At 34.4% G+C, this 18738-nt stretch overlaps 1 protein-coding gene across 2 annotated transcripts in view; it reads right to left on the bottom strand.

Annotated features, from left to right (window-relative positions):
* Nucleotides 1-462: 462 nt before the first annotated feature.
* Nucleotides 463-18738, bottom strand: part of Unc13c (unc-13 homolog C) — a 562417-nt gene continuing 544141 nt past the window's right edge. For both annotated transcript variants that reach the window (XM_027925904.2, XM_071607322.1), the window contains 3 exons: nucleotides 4956-5048; nucleotides 3592-3751; nucleotides 463-748 (listed from right to left, as the gene is read on the bottom strand). In XM_027925904.2, the coding sequence (XP_027781705.2) occupies nucleotides 463-748; nucleotides 3592-3751; nucleotides 4956-5048 (539 nt within the window). The remainder of the gene's footprint in view (nucleotides 749-3591; nucleotides 3752-4955; nucleotides 5049-18738) is intronic.

The raw sequence follows: 18738 nt of genomic DNA, 5'->3' as shown, positions 1-18738 counted from the left end.
AACTATAAAATTACAAATACTTTCTAGAAGTCACTGCATTTCTAGTTATGGTAGAAAAGGGTATTTACTCAGATGAATGAGGTAAGGCTAAAACAGAAGTTGAGTAACAAATGATTTCTGATGGTGCCATATAAACTAATGTAACAAAGATAACTAATGGACAAACTTAAAAAAAACTTTTCATGGCTAAGAAATTGGTAATGAGATGAAATAAGCATTTAAAGAGAATCTTGATATTTCACTTTACATCATAATTTTGGCACTTCATGGAACATTGATTTCCCAAAGACCAGAATTGGTATAAAAGTTCAGCAGGTTTTGCACATACCTTGTAGACATTGTACTTGAGTACCGGCAAACAGTGAAACGTAGTGAAATAAACATTCCCATGTATTTGCACATGCATGCAGTAGTCAAACAATGAGAGTATATGGATTCTCAAAAGATATTTCAGTATTTGTTTCAAGCACTCTCTTCAGTAGATCTTGTTTCAGATTTAAGTCTTACAAATTCTTTAGCAACATCGTCGCTGGTCCTCTGAGAGAGTATTCTGAGGATAGTCAAACCAGTTTCATCCATGGACACATTTTTCAAAAGAGGATACCAAGCCCCATAGCTTCCTTTTTCAGCTATGTTCTGTAGTTGAATTACTGTCATTCCAATAATTCGATCTTCTCGGGCAAAGCAGTAATCCTTAACTGACAGGTGAAGTTCATAAGCCCCTGGACGGTTTTCATTACCTAGAACGCTGTGTGAATTAGAAATACAAATTGAGCAGATTTTACTTATAGTTCTAAAATACTAACATTGTGTACCTTGCTTAAAAAGGTTATGGTGGCAAATAGAGAAGCATTGTATTTTCAACTATGACCCTTTAAATGTCACTTAAGATTTTCCATTAAAATTTATGACAATAACCTAACTTACTTTTGCTTTCCCTAGATAGAAAAAAATACGCTTTACTGCCTTAATGTTAAGCATAGTGATCAAAATGAGTAGTAAAATACTGTGTTGTTTAATTATTAAAATCAGGATTTCACATATCCTCATTGATAAAGACTATGGCTAGGATAGAGTTGCTAAGGGTTTGGGGAGCTAGGTTTGAGGGGTACTCTTTGAGGAATCTCTATGCTAATTCAACATCAGCAACTATTTTTTTAAATATTTATTTTTTAGCTTTTGGCAGACACAACACCTTTGTTTGTATGTGGTGCTGAGGATCGAACCCGGGCCACACGCATGCCAGGCAAGCGCTCTACCGCTTGAGCCACATCCCCAGCCCAACATCAGCACCTATTAGCTTTTCCAGGAGCCTTGGGTAAAGAAAAGATATTAGATCTAAGAGCCTTTACTCAGGGGAATAACGATGCTACATCAGATACAAATCTCCAGCGTACATCAGTTCCAGCAGAGTCTGGTGCTTCAATGCCAATTCCTTCCTACAGTTAGGCCTGTCAAGTGTGTAGCTGAGGGTGTCCTCTACTAGCAACAGCCTACGACAACCTGTCAGTGTAGAACTGCATATTTTGAAGAAGGTTGAGTGGTGATATTCTGGGAATAGTCTTCTTCCACCCATTATTTTAATTCACTCACAGATGTTCTTGACTTTTTAATGAATGCACATCTATCTGTCGGCAGTACCAGCTTCCAATATTCTTTTTCCAGGTGATATTTTTCTGATGAAACATTTTTCAGAGTCAAATTTTGTCACCAGGTTACATTGATAACTAAACTGTGCACTTGTTTTAGAGAATCTGAATGCAAAAGAAATTGGTGGCTTGATAGGTAAGAACAGGAGAGCAAAATCTGATAGCAGTCATATCTTTGTGTACATTAAAATTCTGCCTTTCCAAGAACAGTGGTTGTGGTAATTCAGTGTTGATATGTAGACCTTCACACAATCCAAGTGATTTTTGATACTTTAGAAAACTTGTGTAACTTGGAAGAGCAGACAGGTGGAATTCTATGAGCTGGTTTATTACTAGGAATTATTGTGATTAATCTATTAGACTCTTGATACATATTGTAGAATAGTAAGAAAGGGAGATATTCAGAGAACAGAATTCTTAAAGGTGCATGAAAAACCAAGAGAACCAACCAGATCAGTAAGGAACTATTGGGGTATATGGAAATTTCTAAGGTTTTTGTCCTGGATCTCCTTCTCTATCTCTAGGTTAGCTCATTTAGATTTATGAAATTGCATAAGATCTATAGAAAGACAGTTCTAAAATTATACCCAACTGAGGATTTGGCATCTCCAAAACAAAATCCTTGATGTCATGTCCTTTCCCTATTTTCCCATTTCAATAAATCACAATTTCACCAGGTTCTCATGCCAGAAACCTAGGGTGGTTCTTGTTTTCATCAGTGTCAGGTATCTTTGTCCCACCTGGATCCATTCTCCACCCTTCTCTTTTCACTCAGTAGTCCTACAGGTCAGCATTCTATTGCAGTGATAGTGTTCTTTCTTGTTCTGGCTTGAGCAAGAAAAAACTGCTTTTGGACAAAATGAAGCCCCAGAAGGGTTCAGAAACATTGAAGTCAGAGTCTTTACTTGCTTGGTTTCTTGGATCTGAGGCTGCCTTGAGAGCTATTTCTGTCCATGGAAAGTTACTGCTCCCAGCTGACGACTCGTGGAGCTTTTACTTTCCCAGTGTTACTAATGTCCTAATGGCTCCTTGTTTCCTCCCTTCAAGATGTGGAGAGAGCCCCAAATCCCATCGCTGTAGTCTACAGTCCCCTGTACTCACATGTTTGTAAATTCCTTTTTACGTAAGCATATCCTGAATTATCTTAAATTGAATATTCCCGGGACTATGACATGTCTTTCTACCTCCAGTTCATGCAAGAATATAATTCCAACATGTATCTAGAACTTTTCTTTCCATTTTTTTTTTTTTACTACCATGAATTAGTCAATATTATTGCTTGCCGGGATAACATTATAATAATCACAATAACCTTCTTATTTATCTTTACCTGTTTGTTCTTAGTTCCTTGTAATCGTTCCTTTACACAACAGAATAATCATTTAAAGATACAAACTCAATATTCATCCCTTCATCTGAAAACCCTCCAAAGGGTCTTCTCATGGAGAGACAACTGCAAACCCTTCTGTGAAGTGATACCTGCACCCTCAATACCTCTTTAAACTCATCTCACTCTGAGCCACTCTACCCTATTAAATACGCCATGCTTGCTTCTGTTTTAGACTCCTTGCATCAGCTCTTTCCCTTTGCCTGAAACACTCTGGACTCTCTTCCCTATAGGACTGTTATTTCAGGATTCAGTGAAGCTTTCCTGACTAGCAACTAGCCATAGTACTTATTGCGAAGTTCTCTGCATAGTATTTACTACCCTATGACAAAAATCACAAACAAAAATATGGTGTTTTTTTTATCCATAGCTTACGTGTAACAGAAGGTCTTTGTCAGGTAGCCCATAACTACACACTGCCTGATACACAGTCACTAAACAAAGGGACCTAGAATGGGCTTTCTTCATTGCAACCTACAGAATACTTACACCAAGAGGCTTTACTTTAGAATAGCCATTGGCTAGTTGAATAAATAAGTAAGGTTTATGACTTACAACTGAAATGTCTCATTGTACTTTGGTGACCATGTGTTGCTTTTTGTCTTTGTGCCTTGTTTTCTCTTCTTGTCTCCAAGGTTGGGACCCAGTAGGCAAACTTCCACAAAGGGGCGGAACATTGCTGAGGTCTGCCAGTTTAGGTCATTAATAGCAATCACTAAAATCCAAAAAGGAAAAGGGAAGGGATTGTGTTAGCAAATAAATGTGTGGAAACTTAGCTTCCTCCCTGTGGTTATTATGCTGAATTTTTATTCTAAAAAAAGTGGTTTCATTTGATAGTGACCTTGAAGCAAAAACAATTTACTCTCCAAAGTGCACTCCTGACAGGAATTTCTAAGCTGTGTGGCACTGGCATGGTGAAAAATTAGGTACAACTGATATGGCTTCTGTTACTAATGACAAGTCAGCATTCCTTCTTATGTAAGACCATGGTGTTTTTCACATCAAAATTAAGATATGTTCATCATGAAATATGTATAAAATATATAGGAAATATGAAACTCCAATTTGAATTCTCAGAGAAACTGACAATATTTAAGTACAAAAACATTAGCTTTATTTTTAAAAGTGAATCATGAACATTTACTTCATTATTTTTCAAGTGCAAATATATTCCACTGTATGGATATACCAACTATACTTAACCAGTCACTTTAAACACTTAGGTGTTTCCTAATTTCAGGCAAACAATTTCAAATGAACGTTCTTATTTGTAAACTTTTGCTTATGCTTTGATAATATCATTAGGAAAATGTCTTGGAATTGTGAATGCAAAAGACACTTTATATGCATGACCCTTTATCTGTATTCTTACCAGTTATCTATTATATTCTAAAAGAAACATAGCTACAGTCTATAAGATGCATTACGTAAAACAAATTTAAAATATATCAGGATACCATGGTTTCGATCATGAGTATATTGAGTAAAATGCTAACTCAAATTTCACCTTTTAAATTATTCTAGCATTGAGACTGCTTTTACAATGTGAAACTAATAGATTGAGCCATATATTAGTTCAAAAAATTGTTGAAAATCACAGAAAGAAATAAGTTGATAGGTTCTTACTATTCACATAATAGACTTAACATTTAGCTTTGAGAAGTTAGAAATTAGTACTATGGCTGGCTTCCTAATTAAAATCATAATACCAACCATGGAATGTTTGGAAATTTAGATACCTGTGTATTTAAACCATTCAGATGTTTTAAATAATTGTTTTGGTTTTCTGAAGAAATTGAGCATGACCTATATTTTAAAATATCTATTTTTTAAAATATATATATGAGAAAAATTACATTTTCATGTTATTGCTATGGCTGTTTAATAGGTTGTTTAATTTACCTGAACATGAACCATACCTTTTACAGTGACCTTATGCTCTCCAGTTCCTGGGGTTGCAGTGACATCCACGTGAACAGATATCTGACCCACTGCATCTTTGGAGGAGCGACCTGCGAGTAAGCAGAAGTTAACTGGCCTGGAATTTTAGACTACTTAATGAACATCTATGTTCTGTGCATGAGTTACAATATGTTATTGGACGTAAATGGTTCTTTCCATTAGTAGATCATAAAAATTGTTTTCTATACAGGTTTGGGTATAATTATACTTAGCCTATTGAGCTAAAATTTCATAGGGTCTACAAAAGTTATAAGACACATTATTTCTGTTACATGAACTTGCAGTTGACTTACTCTGAACCTTAATAAAGTTGTAGTCACTGCGTATATACAAGGATGCATCATTGCTTTCATTCTTTTAAAAAATTTTCTGATTTGACAGAGTAGTGGAGACCCAAAGATGACTCTGGAGAGCACTTGCTTTCATGAAGCTCACAGTAGTCCAGGAAGACGAAATACAAAAGTGTTATTGGAATAGGGTAAATGTATGATAGATACATTTGCAATGTGTATATATGGCATCAATAAGAATAGTCAACTCTATGCTGGTGAAGATTAATTCGGAGTTAAACATGTTGTATTGGAAAGTACTTGTGATTTAGAGTCAAATAAAACTTGAATTCAAGTCATAGTTATGTCACTGCTGGTTCTGTGATCCTATATAATTTACTACATTCTTCAGTCTTAGTTTTCTCATTAGAAAAATGAGATCACCAGCCTTGAACATACACATTTTTCCCCATGAATCAAGGCACATGCAGTAATTATTAATCTTACCTTTTATCTTTTCACCTAAAACAATTTATGATGGTCATTCTATTCGGAATTAAAGTTGCCATATTCTTTTCTATGACCGAGAATGTCACAGCACTAACTACAAAGTAAATGTTCAATGGATATACATGCTTGAAAATAAATCAAAGAAGTTTGCAAATATTTAATATTAAAACACATGAATATATTACAAGTTAACCATTTTTCATTTGTTTTCAATTTATCATGAATTATTATCTTTCACTTATACAAGATTATTCATAGTATACTAAGAGTGGAATATATTTGTCAAAGTTACAAAATTTTAGTTTGTAGCCCTTTACATTCTTGTTTGCAATGTGTGAGATTAACAAAAATCTTATTTTCATAGAAAATATTCTCACAAAATGGTTAATTCCTAAAGCTGAAAACAAAATATTCTGAAAGTCTTTAAATTTCTAACTTCAGAAAATCATCAGGATTTGGGCCAGAAACCTGTGGAAGAGCCTGTTCACTTCTAGGGCTTCCTTTACCCATCATAGCCATTTGATAATAGATTGAAATTATAAAACGGTCATTCTGGGCATAAGTAAAGGGGCTGGCTATTCTCTGCTGGAAGGTGGGGAAATAAAAGGTGAAATGTTCCCTATTCCTGAAGGGGAGAAAACTGAAATTGCAGGCCAGATAGTCATTTTGTTACAGGACCGGTTGTCTACCTAGATATTTGACTTGAGCAGAGTCAAATGGGTTAAAAACAACAACAAAAAACAAAAAAAAACACCACATTGAGTGTGCCCAGACTACCATCTGAAGTCCTTAATTCCCAAGTATGGGGGATGGCTTGATGTGCTAGATCTGGACATGAGAGAGGGAAAAGGCAATTGTGGGCTCTGTTCTTGTCAGGGATGGCCAGGCTGGGTGGAGCAGAGGCAAGTACCTCAGAGGACTGTGGTGTACTAACATTACAAGAGGCTGAGAAGGAATAAGTAGCCAAGTGTCCAGCCTTGTGAGAGCCCATCAAAACCTACAGGAACTATTTGGAAGTGAGTCTCACACCAGCTGCTTTAGGGACATCTTCTTTCCCAGAGTCAATGACCTAAGACAAATGGATAACAACCTTTGGTCACTAAAGATTGCCATCAAAGTTCAAATACCATTTTCTGTTGTCTTCCTTTTCCTTCCTTCCCAACACCAGGGAGATCACCCGGAGGAGGAGGAAAGGTATATACCAGAGAAGATCACACTTTACTCCTCTTCTCTTAGAGGCACTGTTTTAGCTTGCATTTAGGACAGATGCGGAAAGCTCAGGTGTGAAGGTGGAAGAAACTGATAAAACTCAAATTTTCTAGTATCACCAAAAACAGTAGGAAGCCCAACTATGATATTAGTAAGGAGGGTGTCTACTCTGTAAAAAGCAGGGTTTCCGAGAGAAAATTGATAGTAATCTTTGGAATAGTTCCACATTGCTGGATTGATGACATCCTTAGGAAATGGAGTCTTCCTATTCAAGGACACAATAAGTGTATCTTCCCACTATTCAAGTCTTTTTGCTTGTCTGTTCGTGTACATTGAAAACATTTCTTAATGTACCTATCATGCTTTAAAAAAAATTTAGTCCTAGGTATTTTATCCCATTTTATATGGACTAGTTTTCTTTATAACATATAATAAGAAAGTTAATAATTTTCTACCTTAATTTTTTTTAATCGAGACAACTGAGTAAACTTTTTCACTTAGTCCTTAAGGGTATGTGGGTATAATGAAAAACAATTAGCTGGTCTTGCTTGCTTTGGCTAATTTTATTGGCTTGCACTTATATGGTTATAATGCATGATATTGTTAAAAGTAGGTAGATTTGTTATCCACCTTATCCATCCTGCTCTCTGCCCTCAGACTAATCTGTATGAACAATCAGTGATGCCCTCTAGTCTAGCATCCAGTTTTTTGGCCAGATGTGTAGTCTGTGTCCTGTGGGAGTCCCCTTTTGCGGGCTGAATCCTGCAAACAAATTTTCCTCAAGCAGCTGTTGTTAGGTGACAGTCTCTTTTCTGACCCTGGCAACTTCTTCCGTTCCCCTTTTACTTTTGTCATAGGGAGGTTAGTCTACTTTTCCTTCTGGCTGTCTAATATCCTGCCCATGCTTTTGTACCTGGTTCCTTTATTAAATTCTCTTCCAATTGGGGTGTGCCATTTGATTCCTGTTGGGACAGGATTTAATATCATTTATTTGCTCCTATCAGGACATTAACTCCAAACAGAAATGCTTTTAGCATTTCCTCAATAGTCTTGTGTTTTGAGGATCAACGAGCTAATATTTGGTGGAGTAGGGAGGGCTTAAAATATGAACATTCACTGCTTTGCCACAGTGGGGGACATGCCTAAGGAGGGTTTTGAAGGTTGAATTGGAATTCATCGTGTAGACAAAGGGAGCAGAAGAAATAGCATATACACAAATGTAGATGCATAAAGCAGAAAGGTATGTCCTAGAAACTGCAAAGAATTTAGTATGGATGGAGCTTAGATGCAGGAGTGACAAGTGGAAATGCTAGGAAGTTGAACTCATCCTAGAGCTGATGAAAATTTAGTTTCTAGTCATGAGGTTATAGTCAGGGATTTTAAGAAATCCTCACCTGTATAAAAGATGGATCTTTCTTTTCACCCCATTCTCTTCTGCAGAGCTTCACAGTTGCATCTCACTATACTGAGGATCAAACCTTAAAACCCAACCTTTGACTAGGATGCCTTTTATTCCATCCACACTGCTGGTACCTGCTGCTATCATTGAACTCATTCTTCAAAACCTACTATTTTAATTTTTTTTTAAACTGCAAGTTTGGAACATTTTCCATATTCTATGAAGCCCTGTCCAAATAGCTGTATTATTAAATTCTTTCATTTTTACATTGTAAATCTTTAATTACATTCTTGATTGCCTCATACTATGTAACATGGTACAAAGACTTGTGGCAATGGAACAAGACTGCCCTGAATATGTTTTCTGTTGCTCATTAACAGTTAATTAAAACTCTGTGGACTTTCATTTTCTTATTTTTAAATGGTGAGAAAACCACATATATATAAGCATTATTATAAGGATAAAAGATAATTTTTTTTAAAAATGTGGATTATATGCCCATAATAACTGCCCAATAAATGGGAATGTGTTTAATACTTTAATCCCTTAAAGATTCATGAATAATGCCATATGTGAAAATTATGTAAAACCCCCATGAATATTATAGTTATCTAAACCATAATATTATATCTTTGAAGGGACTAGAGTTTTCCTCAATGACTTTGTAATTCTTTTATCTGTAAAATTTCCTTAGTTGAGTACAATAAAGATGTCAGATTTTCAAGGACCTCCAAATGGGAAAAGCCCCTCCCCGTCACCGTCATAAAACATCAATCCGGTCAAATGTATTTTCTCAATAGTTTTTTAAAATTATTGTTGAAACCAGGGATAGCAAGAAAATTCCTTCAAATAGAAAATGCATACAGCTTGTGACTTATCAAAAAGACAAAAGATAACAAGTACTGATAATGACTTGAAGGGAACCTTTATGCACTTGGTAGAAATATAAATTGGGAGTCATTATGAAAAACAGTATGGAGTTTACTTAAAAAATTAAAAATAGAGCTACAATACAATCTAGCAATCCCATTATTGGCCATACATCCAAAGGAAATGAAATTAATCCATCCAAAAGACATCAGAACAACCCTGTTCCCTGCAGCACTATTCACAATAGCCAGGAAATAGAGACAACCTAAGTGTTCAGCAGCTGAGTGGACAGAAAGTGCACATATGGTGCACATATACACCGTGGAATACCATTCAGCCATAAAAAATGAAATCCTGCAATTTGCAACAACATGGATGGAATTGAGAGATCATTATGTTAGGTGAAATAAGCCAGACACAGAAGACAAGTGCTGCATGACTTCACTCATGTGAAATTTTATAATATTGATCTCTTACAAATTGAGAATGGTGCTTTCCAGGGACTGGGGAGTAGAGGAGAGGAAGACAGAAAGGTAGATCAATGGAGACAGAGATGGGAGCAAGATGTTATATAAAAAATGAAAATCAAGACTACAACGAATAGCCATCCTGACTGGGGTCGGATGGTAATTAAAAAAAAAAAGGCTGAGGAGGAGGAGGAGAAAAAGTAACTCTTATACCCTGTTATTGGGAATGTAAATCAGTGTAGCCATTATGGAGAAAATTATGGAGGATTTTCAAAAAACTAAATACATATCTACCATATGATCCAACTATCCCAGTTCTGGGTAGATATCCAAAGGAAATGAAATCATCATACAAATGGGCCACCTGCATGCCCATACTTATGGCAGCACATTTCACAATAGCTAAGGTGTGGAATCAGCCTAGGTGTGTATCAACAGATGAATGGATAAAGAAAATGTGGTATACATACAAAATGGAGTTTTATCCAGCCATAAGAAAAAGTAAAACCTGTCACTTGCAGCAAAATGGATGGAGGTAAAGGACATTATTTTAAATGAAATAACCAGATACAGAAAGAAAATTACCACATGTTCTCTCATATGGGCAATCCCAAAGGATTCTACCTCAAAACAGAATAGAGGTTGTGAAGGGTATGTGGAGGGAAGGTAGGGTAGTTGAAATTGATAAGTATACTCTGTAAAAATGTATGGAAATATCACCCTGAACCCCTTTTATAGATTTAATCAACATAGTTTAGTTAAAAAAAAAATCACAAAAATGAAACAATGAACAGCTAAATAAATGTGCCTAAAGGCCTGGGGATATATATAGCTCAGTGGTAAAGTTTGCCAGCACACACAAGGCCTTGGGGTCGATCCCCAGAACTGGGGGGAAAAATGTGACAAAACCCTTTTAAAGTGTAGCCTTTAAATACAGAGAATGTTAAGTTTTCCCCAATTTGCTCCTTTGTAGCATTTTGCTTGTAAATTCTATGTATGCTGTATGCTTTTTTCTGAAGAGATACAGAGAGCTGCATGGGGACTGGGATGGTAAATGTCTCACTTAGTACTCAGCAGTACCTGAACACTTCTGAAACTTCCTGGGTGGAAACATTTACTAGACTTCCAAAATACAGTTCTTTTTCCAAAACAAAAATGTGAAATTTACTGCTTAGTTAAAAGAAATATAGTTACGAGAAGTGGCTGCTTCCACTACCTGAAGAGTGGAATTAGGTCTGAGAGTTTTGTGACAGTTATGAGTAAATCAACCAGTTAATGGGTCATCATTCTTAATGTTAAGGATCATGCTGTTTGGAACTGCATTTTTGAACTATGTGTTGGTGCTTTCATGGCCTCTCTCTAGCACCCATCTTATGTCCAGTGTTGTAGTTGATTGTGCACATTTTCCTCCCTAGCCATGTACTCTAGCATCAGGAAACTTCTATTACAAGCTCCAGTGAGTTCCCTTATCCATGGGTTCACTTTGCAGTTTCAGTCATCTGTGGTCTACAGTGATCCAAAAAATATTAGATCAACAATTCCAGAAAAAAACAGTTCATAAGGTTTAAATAATGATTATACCATGCTATAATAACAGCTGTTCTATTTTGAATTATTATTAATACCTTACTGTGCCTAATTTAAAAATTAAGTTTAATCATAGATATGTGTAGGAAGATATGGTATACATAGGATTCAATGCTGTCCAGATTCAGACATTCACCAGAAGGAGCTGAATGTATCCCCCATGAATAAGGGGAGAGAGTACTGTAATAATCCGTATTTCTTCTAAGACAATTAACTCTATATCCTATTAGTATATATTACTTAATATATACTAATAATAGGATATAGAGTTAAGTGGCCAATTAAATATTTGCTAATTTAATATGAAGAAATCTTCATTTTACAAGGTCTCTCTATATGCCTGAACTTCAGCTCTTACATTTTAAAATATCTTCCAACAAAAACTTTAAGTTTCAGTTACCAAAATATATTAATAAGGTACAAACTTCATAGCCTGGTTCTTTGGTCTAAAAACATTATGTAAATCACAGGAGAGCATTTTCAGTGACCAAATCACAGTGATTAGTCACTGTACGTCTATGCAGTTTATACAGACAAGGTGTGTAGTTGTATTGACACCTTATTTCCCAGTTATAAACCCATATATTGGGACTGTGGTCGTGGCTCAGTGGTAATGCACTTGCCTAGCATGCATGAAGCACTGGGTTTGATTCTCAGCATCACATACAAATAAATAAAATAAGGGTCCATCAACAACTAAAAAAAATAAAAATAAAAAATAAACCCATATATTTTACAAACATGGATAATTGCAAGAGGGAAATGACTAGAAAAGATCAAAGTGCCACAAAGAAAGAGTAATAATGTCAGGATGCAATTTGCATAGAATATCAATAGTCAATAGAAGAAATCACTGACCCTGAAAAATTACTCGACTCTGTTATCCTTGCAGAGTGTCTAGATAGCAGCTAAAACTTAGTGGAATTGAGTCCACCAACATAAATGGGGACAAGATGAAGATATTCTAATAGATAGAAAATCCTTACATTAAAAGTCCTTTCAGAACTATCATGCTAAGTGAAATAAGCCAATCCCAAAACACCAAAGGCAGAATGTTCTGATTTGTGGATGCTGACTCAATAGGCTGCAGGGAGGGAGAAGGAGAGGTTCCCTGGATTGGACATGGCAAAGTGGTAAGGGGGGCGGGGATGGGAAAGACTGTAGAACGAATCGGATATAACTTTCCTATGTTCATATATGAATAAATAACTAGTATAACTCCACATCATGTATAACCACAAAAATGGGAAATTATACTCTATGTATATGTATATGATATACATGACAGTAGAATGTATTTTGACATAACTAAAAAGAATTTAAAAATTAAAAAAAAATTAAAAGGCCTCTTGGAGAATGTGTTACAGATGAGGACATAGCTCAGTGGTAGAGCACTTGCTTAGTATGCACCAAGCCCCGAGTTTGATCTCTAGCACCACAAAAACAAAACAAGAAACCTAAAGAGATAACACCAAAAGCAGAAAGGATAGAAAGTTGGTAACTATGCCAAACTTAGGAAGTAATATGACAACCCACCAAGGCACAGAGAAGTTGCTTGTTCCTTATACAATAAGAAAAATAAGTGTCATTCAGAACACTCTTGGTAAAATTAAAACACTTTAATTCCTAATGTTTCTAATGATTTAAGTTATAGTACACTGTGTATTAATTTTACTACATTTCAATTTCCCTGTGTACTTATAACTGACAGAAATTTGGTGTTTGTTTCTGACAAGATGTTTTTAAAGGTCATGATAGAATCATAATTTTTCCTTTTAGTTTATTGATATTGCTGTGCTGTTTCATCTTCAGTTTTTTTTTTATTTTTTACAGTCCTCCATTACTATGCAAACTGACAACTGTACATTTATTTTAGTGGGTTCATGTAATCCTTTTGCAGATGCTAAAACTTTAGAAGTTTAAATCAGTCAGACATGAGCAACGTGTGCTAGACTATGCAATACATTTTACCTCCCATCTGGAGAAGTATGATTATCCAGCGTGTGAGTATGTTGCAATGTGTCAACCATCCTGGGACAAAAATGAAATGGGACAAAGGAAATTTGAAGTATATACACAGTTATTTGCTAGAATAAAAATAATATGTAAGATTAATATCAGATTAATATTTCTCAAATTACTGAATATGAAAATCTATGGTGCTCTTTATTCATGCATTTAACAATTTAATGAATACAGTAAAAACTTGGAAACTATGCTTGTTATAATCTTTTCTATTTAAGCCGATAAATTAGACTAGCTATGTCTGAAATCACCATATGGGTATCTAGAATGTGTCCTTTGTCACAACATTACTGAATCATGAGTATTTCAAGAATGAGCAGTGCTTATGTAAGTCAACATTGGCAAAGGGCAGGAAGCTGAAGGAACCAGTTGTCTGCTTATTTGAAGTCCATTCAGAAGGGCATCTTTTGAAGATAAAAAGGTCCTGATTACTATCAGATTTTGATACGGCATAGAATAAGCTCCTTAAAGTGAATTTTTCACCTACCATAATTTTAGTATACTTTGTTAGGTAATTGATCCAGTAAATATTTTATAATAATTACCCATATAATACATTTGATAATTATCTCCAAGTTCTCAATCAGCATGTTTTAAAATATCATAGTTTCTCAAATGACCTCTATAGGTTAACCACATTGCATAAGCGTCTGAAAAGAGGTTTCAATCTGTTCTCATGGACATTTTCTGGGTACCATAGAAGATGACTATTCTGATATCAGAGTCACTGAAAGCTCTGCCCTACAGCTTCTCCAGATTTAGCTCCAGGACCCTGAGTATGAGTGATTCTGTGTCTAATTCTACAAGTCATTAGTTCTATAAATCAAAGATGGTAGAAGGTGAATAAGCCAGAAAGAGACTTACACTATTTCCTTTTAGTAGGAAAACATAACAAAGGACAATTCTTCCCCGTTCTTTGCTCATTGTCTTCATTTTACCACACTTAAAATATATTTGTAGGAGTTCCTGGGATAACCATGGCTACACTATTTGACCACCTGTATGTAGCAGGCACTGTGCCAACTGCTTTCGATAGAAGGTCTTGCTTTGTTATTAAATGGTATTAAGCACATTTTACAGACAGTGAGACTGCAGTCCAGGTGTTTATTACCTGTTAAAGTTAATAAAGAGCAAAACAGATTTAATCTTGGAGCTATGACTTATATTGTGTATACTATGTTATGAACTTTATTGAATAACTTCATCTTTTTTTTTCCCCACATCAAGGGAGAAAAAAAGCTGCCTGGATTTTTCTTTATTTAATTTAAAATCTTGAATTAATAGACAGAAGTTAATAGACAAGAAATCAAAAATAAACTGCTTTAGACAGTGTCTAGATATCTTACGATATTTTTATGACATTTAGCTGACATTTGCAATTATCACATTTTAAACTTCCCGTTTTATATATTAAACTCCATAGCAATCATCCAAATATTTGAATTAACTTAGCCTCATTGGAATTTATGTTTCATAGCTCTCCAAGCTTTATCCTTAAATACTTTTTCGATGCTTTAATATGAATGGGTCTCCCTGGCTATAGTATGTGGAAGCTTATTGCTGAAAAATTAATCAGTAGTTAATAAGACTTGAGTTAAGTGTCAAATCCTTAAAGTCAGTCACTATGCTTGTTAGGTATTATTTTAGAATTCCTTTGAAAAGTTTATCTTTCCTGACTTGAAATATTTTAGGATTGAAAATACATTATTTTAGAATGTCATTTCCAACCTTGGAAATGACATCTTGATAAAATCTCTCGTTTCAGACATAGGGAAGTTGAGGTTAAGCATGTTAAAAAGTCCCCCATCTAAGCAGAATTCAATGACAGGTCTCATTTTAGTTTAAGGATTTTTTTTTTTTACTGACAGACTTAGCTGCTTCTTAAAAGGTCTTTTGAGATCCATACAGTGGGAGAGGCTGCCAAAAAATAGGATTCAGGAAGTAGGTAGCTTGTGGATTTGGTCAATCATTGGAAACTTGACAGTTACCAAAAAGAAAAAAAATCTGAAAACCAAATTTTCAACCCTGCTAGTATCTGAAGACTATTTCTAATGTATCTAGTATTATCTATTTTGCCTGACTCAGTTTCTCTTCCAAAAACCATTCATATATCATGAGTACTAGTAAAAACCATGATCAGGGAGAAGTGGGATAAGAAGGGTTATGTCCACGTGGCAGTGTGCATTCCCATCAGGCTTTATAGGCAGGAGGAGACTTGGGGACGATGCATCTAGAAGGAAGAGAGCTTCAGGATATATTTTTTCTTCTTGCCAGTCACTGAAGCCAGTGTACAGCAGTGGGAGCAAACTAGTACAGATAGGTGGAGTCAGACTCTGTTAGTAAGAAAGAGTTAAGAAGCAGGCAGGGCAATCCAGGCTGCTTCTGTGCTGAAAAATCTATCAGAATAGATACTCTAATTTGAGGATGAACAAATGTAAAAATAAGAGGCTTCTGGAAAAAATTTAAAACACAAGAAAAAGGTAACAGCATCTCTCTGGAAATGCTGTTCCTGAAGAAGCGAGCATTAAAAAATGGAATCATAATCAAAGCAAATTTCTCGAATTGAAAATCTTCAATTTTTTAAAAAATCAAATTGATTTCAGAAAAATTAATAAAGTACAAACTAAACCAATGTACAAGTAGATGAAATGATTAGGTTTCAAAGAAAAATGGTAAAATGTCCTATCAAAATTTAATAAATACCAAGAAAATGGAGAGGATTCCAGCTGGCCTGCAATTTTCCTTACAAACAAAATTCAGAAGGAAATGGAGTGATGCCTACAGAGTGAAGAAGGAGAATTTTAAATCCAGCCAGTTTTTTCTTATGTGTAAATGCAACAAAGTCATTTTCAAAGATTTAAGATCTCAGAAAATTTTTATACATTTCCAGAGAAAATGGCTCAGACATATTTCAACCAAAAGAACCTAAGACTGAAGATTTTATGTTGCAAAAATGGATGGTGTGGGTATTGGTACCATTTAATGAGAGTATATGCTGTACTGTAACTTCCAGGGGGCTATCAGATAGACACGTCTCACCTAGTGGACCGTATAGAGCTAAGCTGTGGATTGAACAGAAGGGTAGGTGCCAAGGAGGGGTGAATTCTTTAACAGAAAAGTGTCTTTGAAAGGTTTGTTCTTTTGGTTTTAATAATGAATCTCATGAATATTTTCTCTGAGTATTGATCTTTGCCTAGTTTCTATTATACATAGCTATATATTTCTCTCTTGAAATATAATAGCCACAGGAGTATATTATATTTGCAGCAAAAATTTGTGTATTCAAATATATATTTTAAAACAGTCCTTTGAATAAATTCTGAGGGAGTCGAAAATTTGTTTTGAAGCAGTTCAGAGATGCTCATGGAAATCTCTTAATTATGGAAGTTTGTGGTTATGGGTATTAGCTGAGCTCTATTCAATATGGTATCCAAAATAGGATGGGAAGACACTAACAATAATGAGAGAACAACAAAAAGAAATCCTGGAAAGAAAGTTTTTAAATGACAGAGGAGGTATACAAAATTGATCCAAAATCCACCTGAGGTATTGACACTATGTGATGTTTTGTGCGAGGAAATAGGAAAAATATGAAAATTATTAAGTCTGATTAAGATTTAAAAGAAGAAAGCAATATGACAATTAATTAACAATCATCTTTCAGCAAGTCCCTCCAGGGAACTACTTTATTGTTAGAACAGCTGAAGCACCAGAAAATTGGGATGGAGGTTTTACCCCATTTTATTTTTCTTCAAGCACTTCTCTGATGTTACAATATCTATTTGCTTTTAGTTTATCTCTCCCACCAAAACACAAGCTCTGTGGGGAAATGATCTTTGCTGTGATACAAATGTTTAATGAGCAGCTGAAAGAGGAGTGCCCAGTTTATTTTTTGTGCTCAATATTTATTTGCCAAATATACAAAGTTATGAAATTTTAAATAAATCTTAGGAACGATGTTTAAAAGATAAGTCTTAAAGAATAACCAGAAACAATAAACAGTTTATAATTCTGGAATTTTATTGTTGTTTACATCTCTCTTTTGGCAACTATTAAAAGAGGTAAAAGATTATGAATACAATCAAGAACCCAAGAATACTCCTCCCTCGTCTCATTCTGTTATCATGGATTTAGAAATTATATTTGAACTTGTATTTTCAAGCCACACATATTATGTATTCATAAATATCATAATTTTGGATTTTAAAATGTTTACAAATGGTATTATTCTACATCTTGCTATATTTTGCTCAATTGGTTTAGAACTTCATCTGTTTTAAAGACACATTGCTTTAGTTCACTCATTTGAAACTATGTAGGATAATAATATGAATATATGTTAAACACTGATTTCTAACAGTTTCTATAAAGAATTTCTTTTGCTTTTCTATGTAAATAATTTTGTTGCCTGCTGTTTTTTTTTTTTTTTTTTTATCTTTCAATTCTTGGTTCTTGAGTAAAGATAAGAATCTCACTAATTTTGTGTGTTTGTAACCTTGAGATAAAACTGCCATGGAGAACACAAAGAAGCCTAGTAAATAGTTCATGAAACTTCAAATATCCTAAATAAAATGCCAATAAAAATGGAACCCTTTGACCAAGCAGGGATTGTAACAGTAAAAGGTTAAAATACGGCCCTAATAAATATCACCAGAATTTTTCTCACATTTTGATAAGTTCCAATGATAACCCATGATGAAAGTTTATATTATGTAGATTTGGAGGACAGTATCTAAATATGATAAAGGCCATTTAAAATAGCAACCAATATCATGCCCACATGTAAATCATTATAAATTTCCTTTTAAAATAGAGAAAATAAGACTATGCAAAATAATACTCTAGTATGCAAATGTATGTGAAAGTAGTGATTAAAACTTAGAAAATGGAGTATGAATCTTACAAGTAACATTTGGTATCAATTCTTTTGCAGAATTTTGCAACAATATACTTGTATAAAAAACTAGCAAGTGAAAAGTTTAACAAGGTTTCTCATTTTAAGAGAAACATGGTTCAATAATTTTGGGTAACTATACATTATTCTCAAAGATTATATATATGTATGTGTGTGTATATATATATATATATATATATATATATATACACACACACACACACACACACACACATACACATACACACACATTGTTTTAGTTCACTTATTGTTATCCTATATAGTTTAAAATATGAATATATGTTAAACACTGATTTCTAATAGAAAGCAAAAGAAATTCTTTATAGAAACTATGTAAATAATTATGTATATAATCATGTATATATTTCTATGTAAATAATCTATGTAAATAATATTTATTGCTTTGAGAATTTATATATATATATATATTAAAAATGTGATAAAACCATGAAAATTGATTCGTGCAATGTTTATCTCTGAAGTTAAGAT

Source organism: Marmota flaviventris, chromosome 2, assembly GCF_047511675.1.
Source record: "Marmota flaviventris isolate mMarFla1 chromosome 2, mMarFla1.hap1, whole genome shotgun sequence".
NCBI lineage: Eukaryota > Metazoa > Chordata > Mammalia > Rodentia > Sciuridae > Marmota > Marmota flaviventris.
Note: the sequence above shows the minus strand (reverse complement) of the source record. Positions and strands in the feature narration are given on the sequence as shown.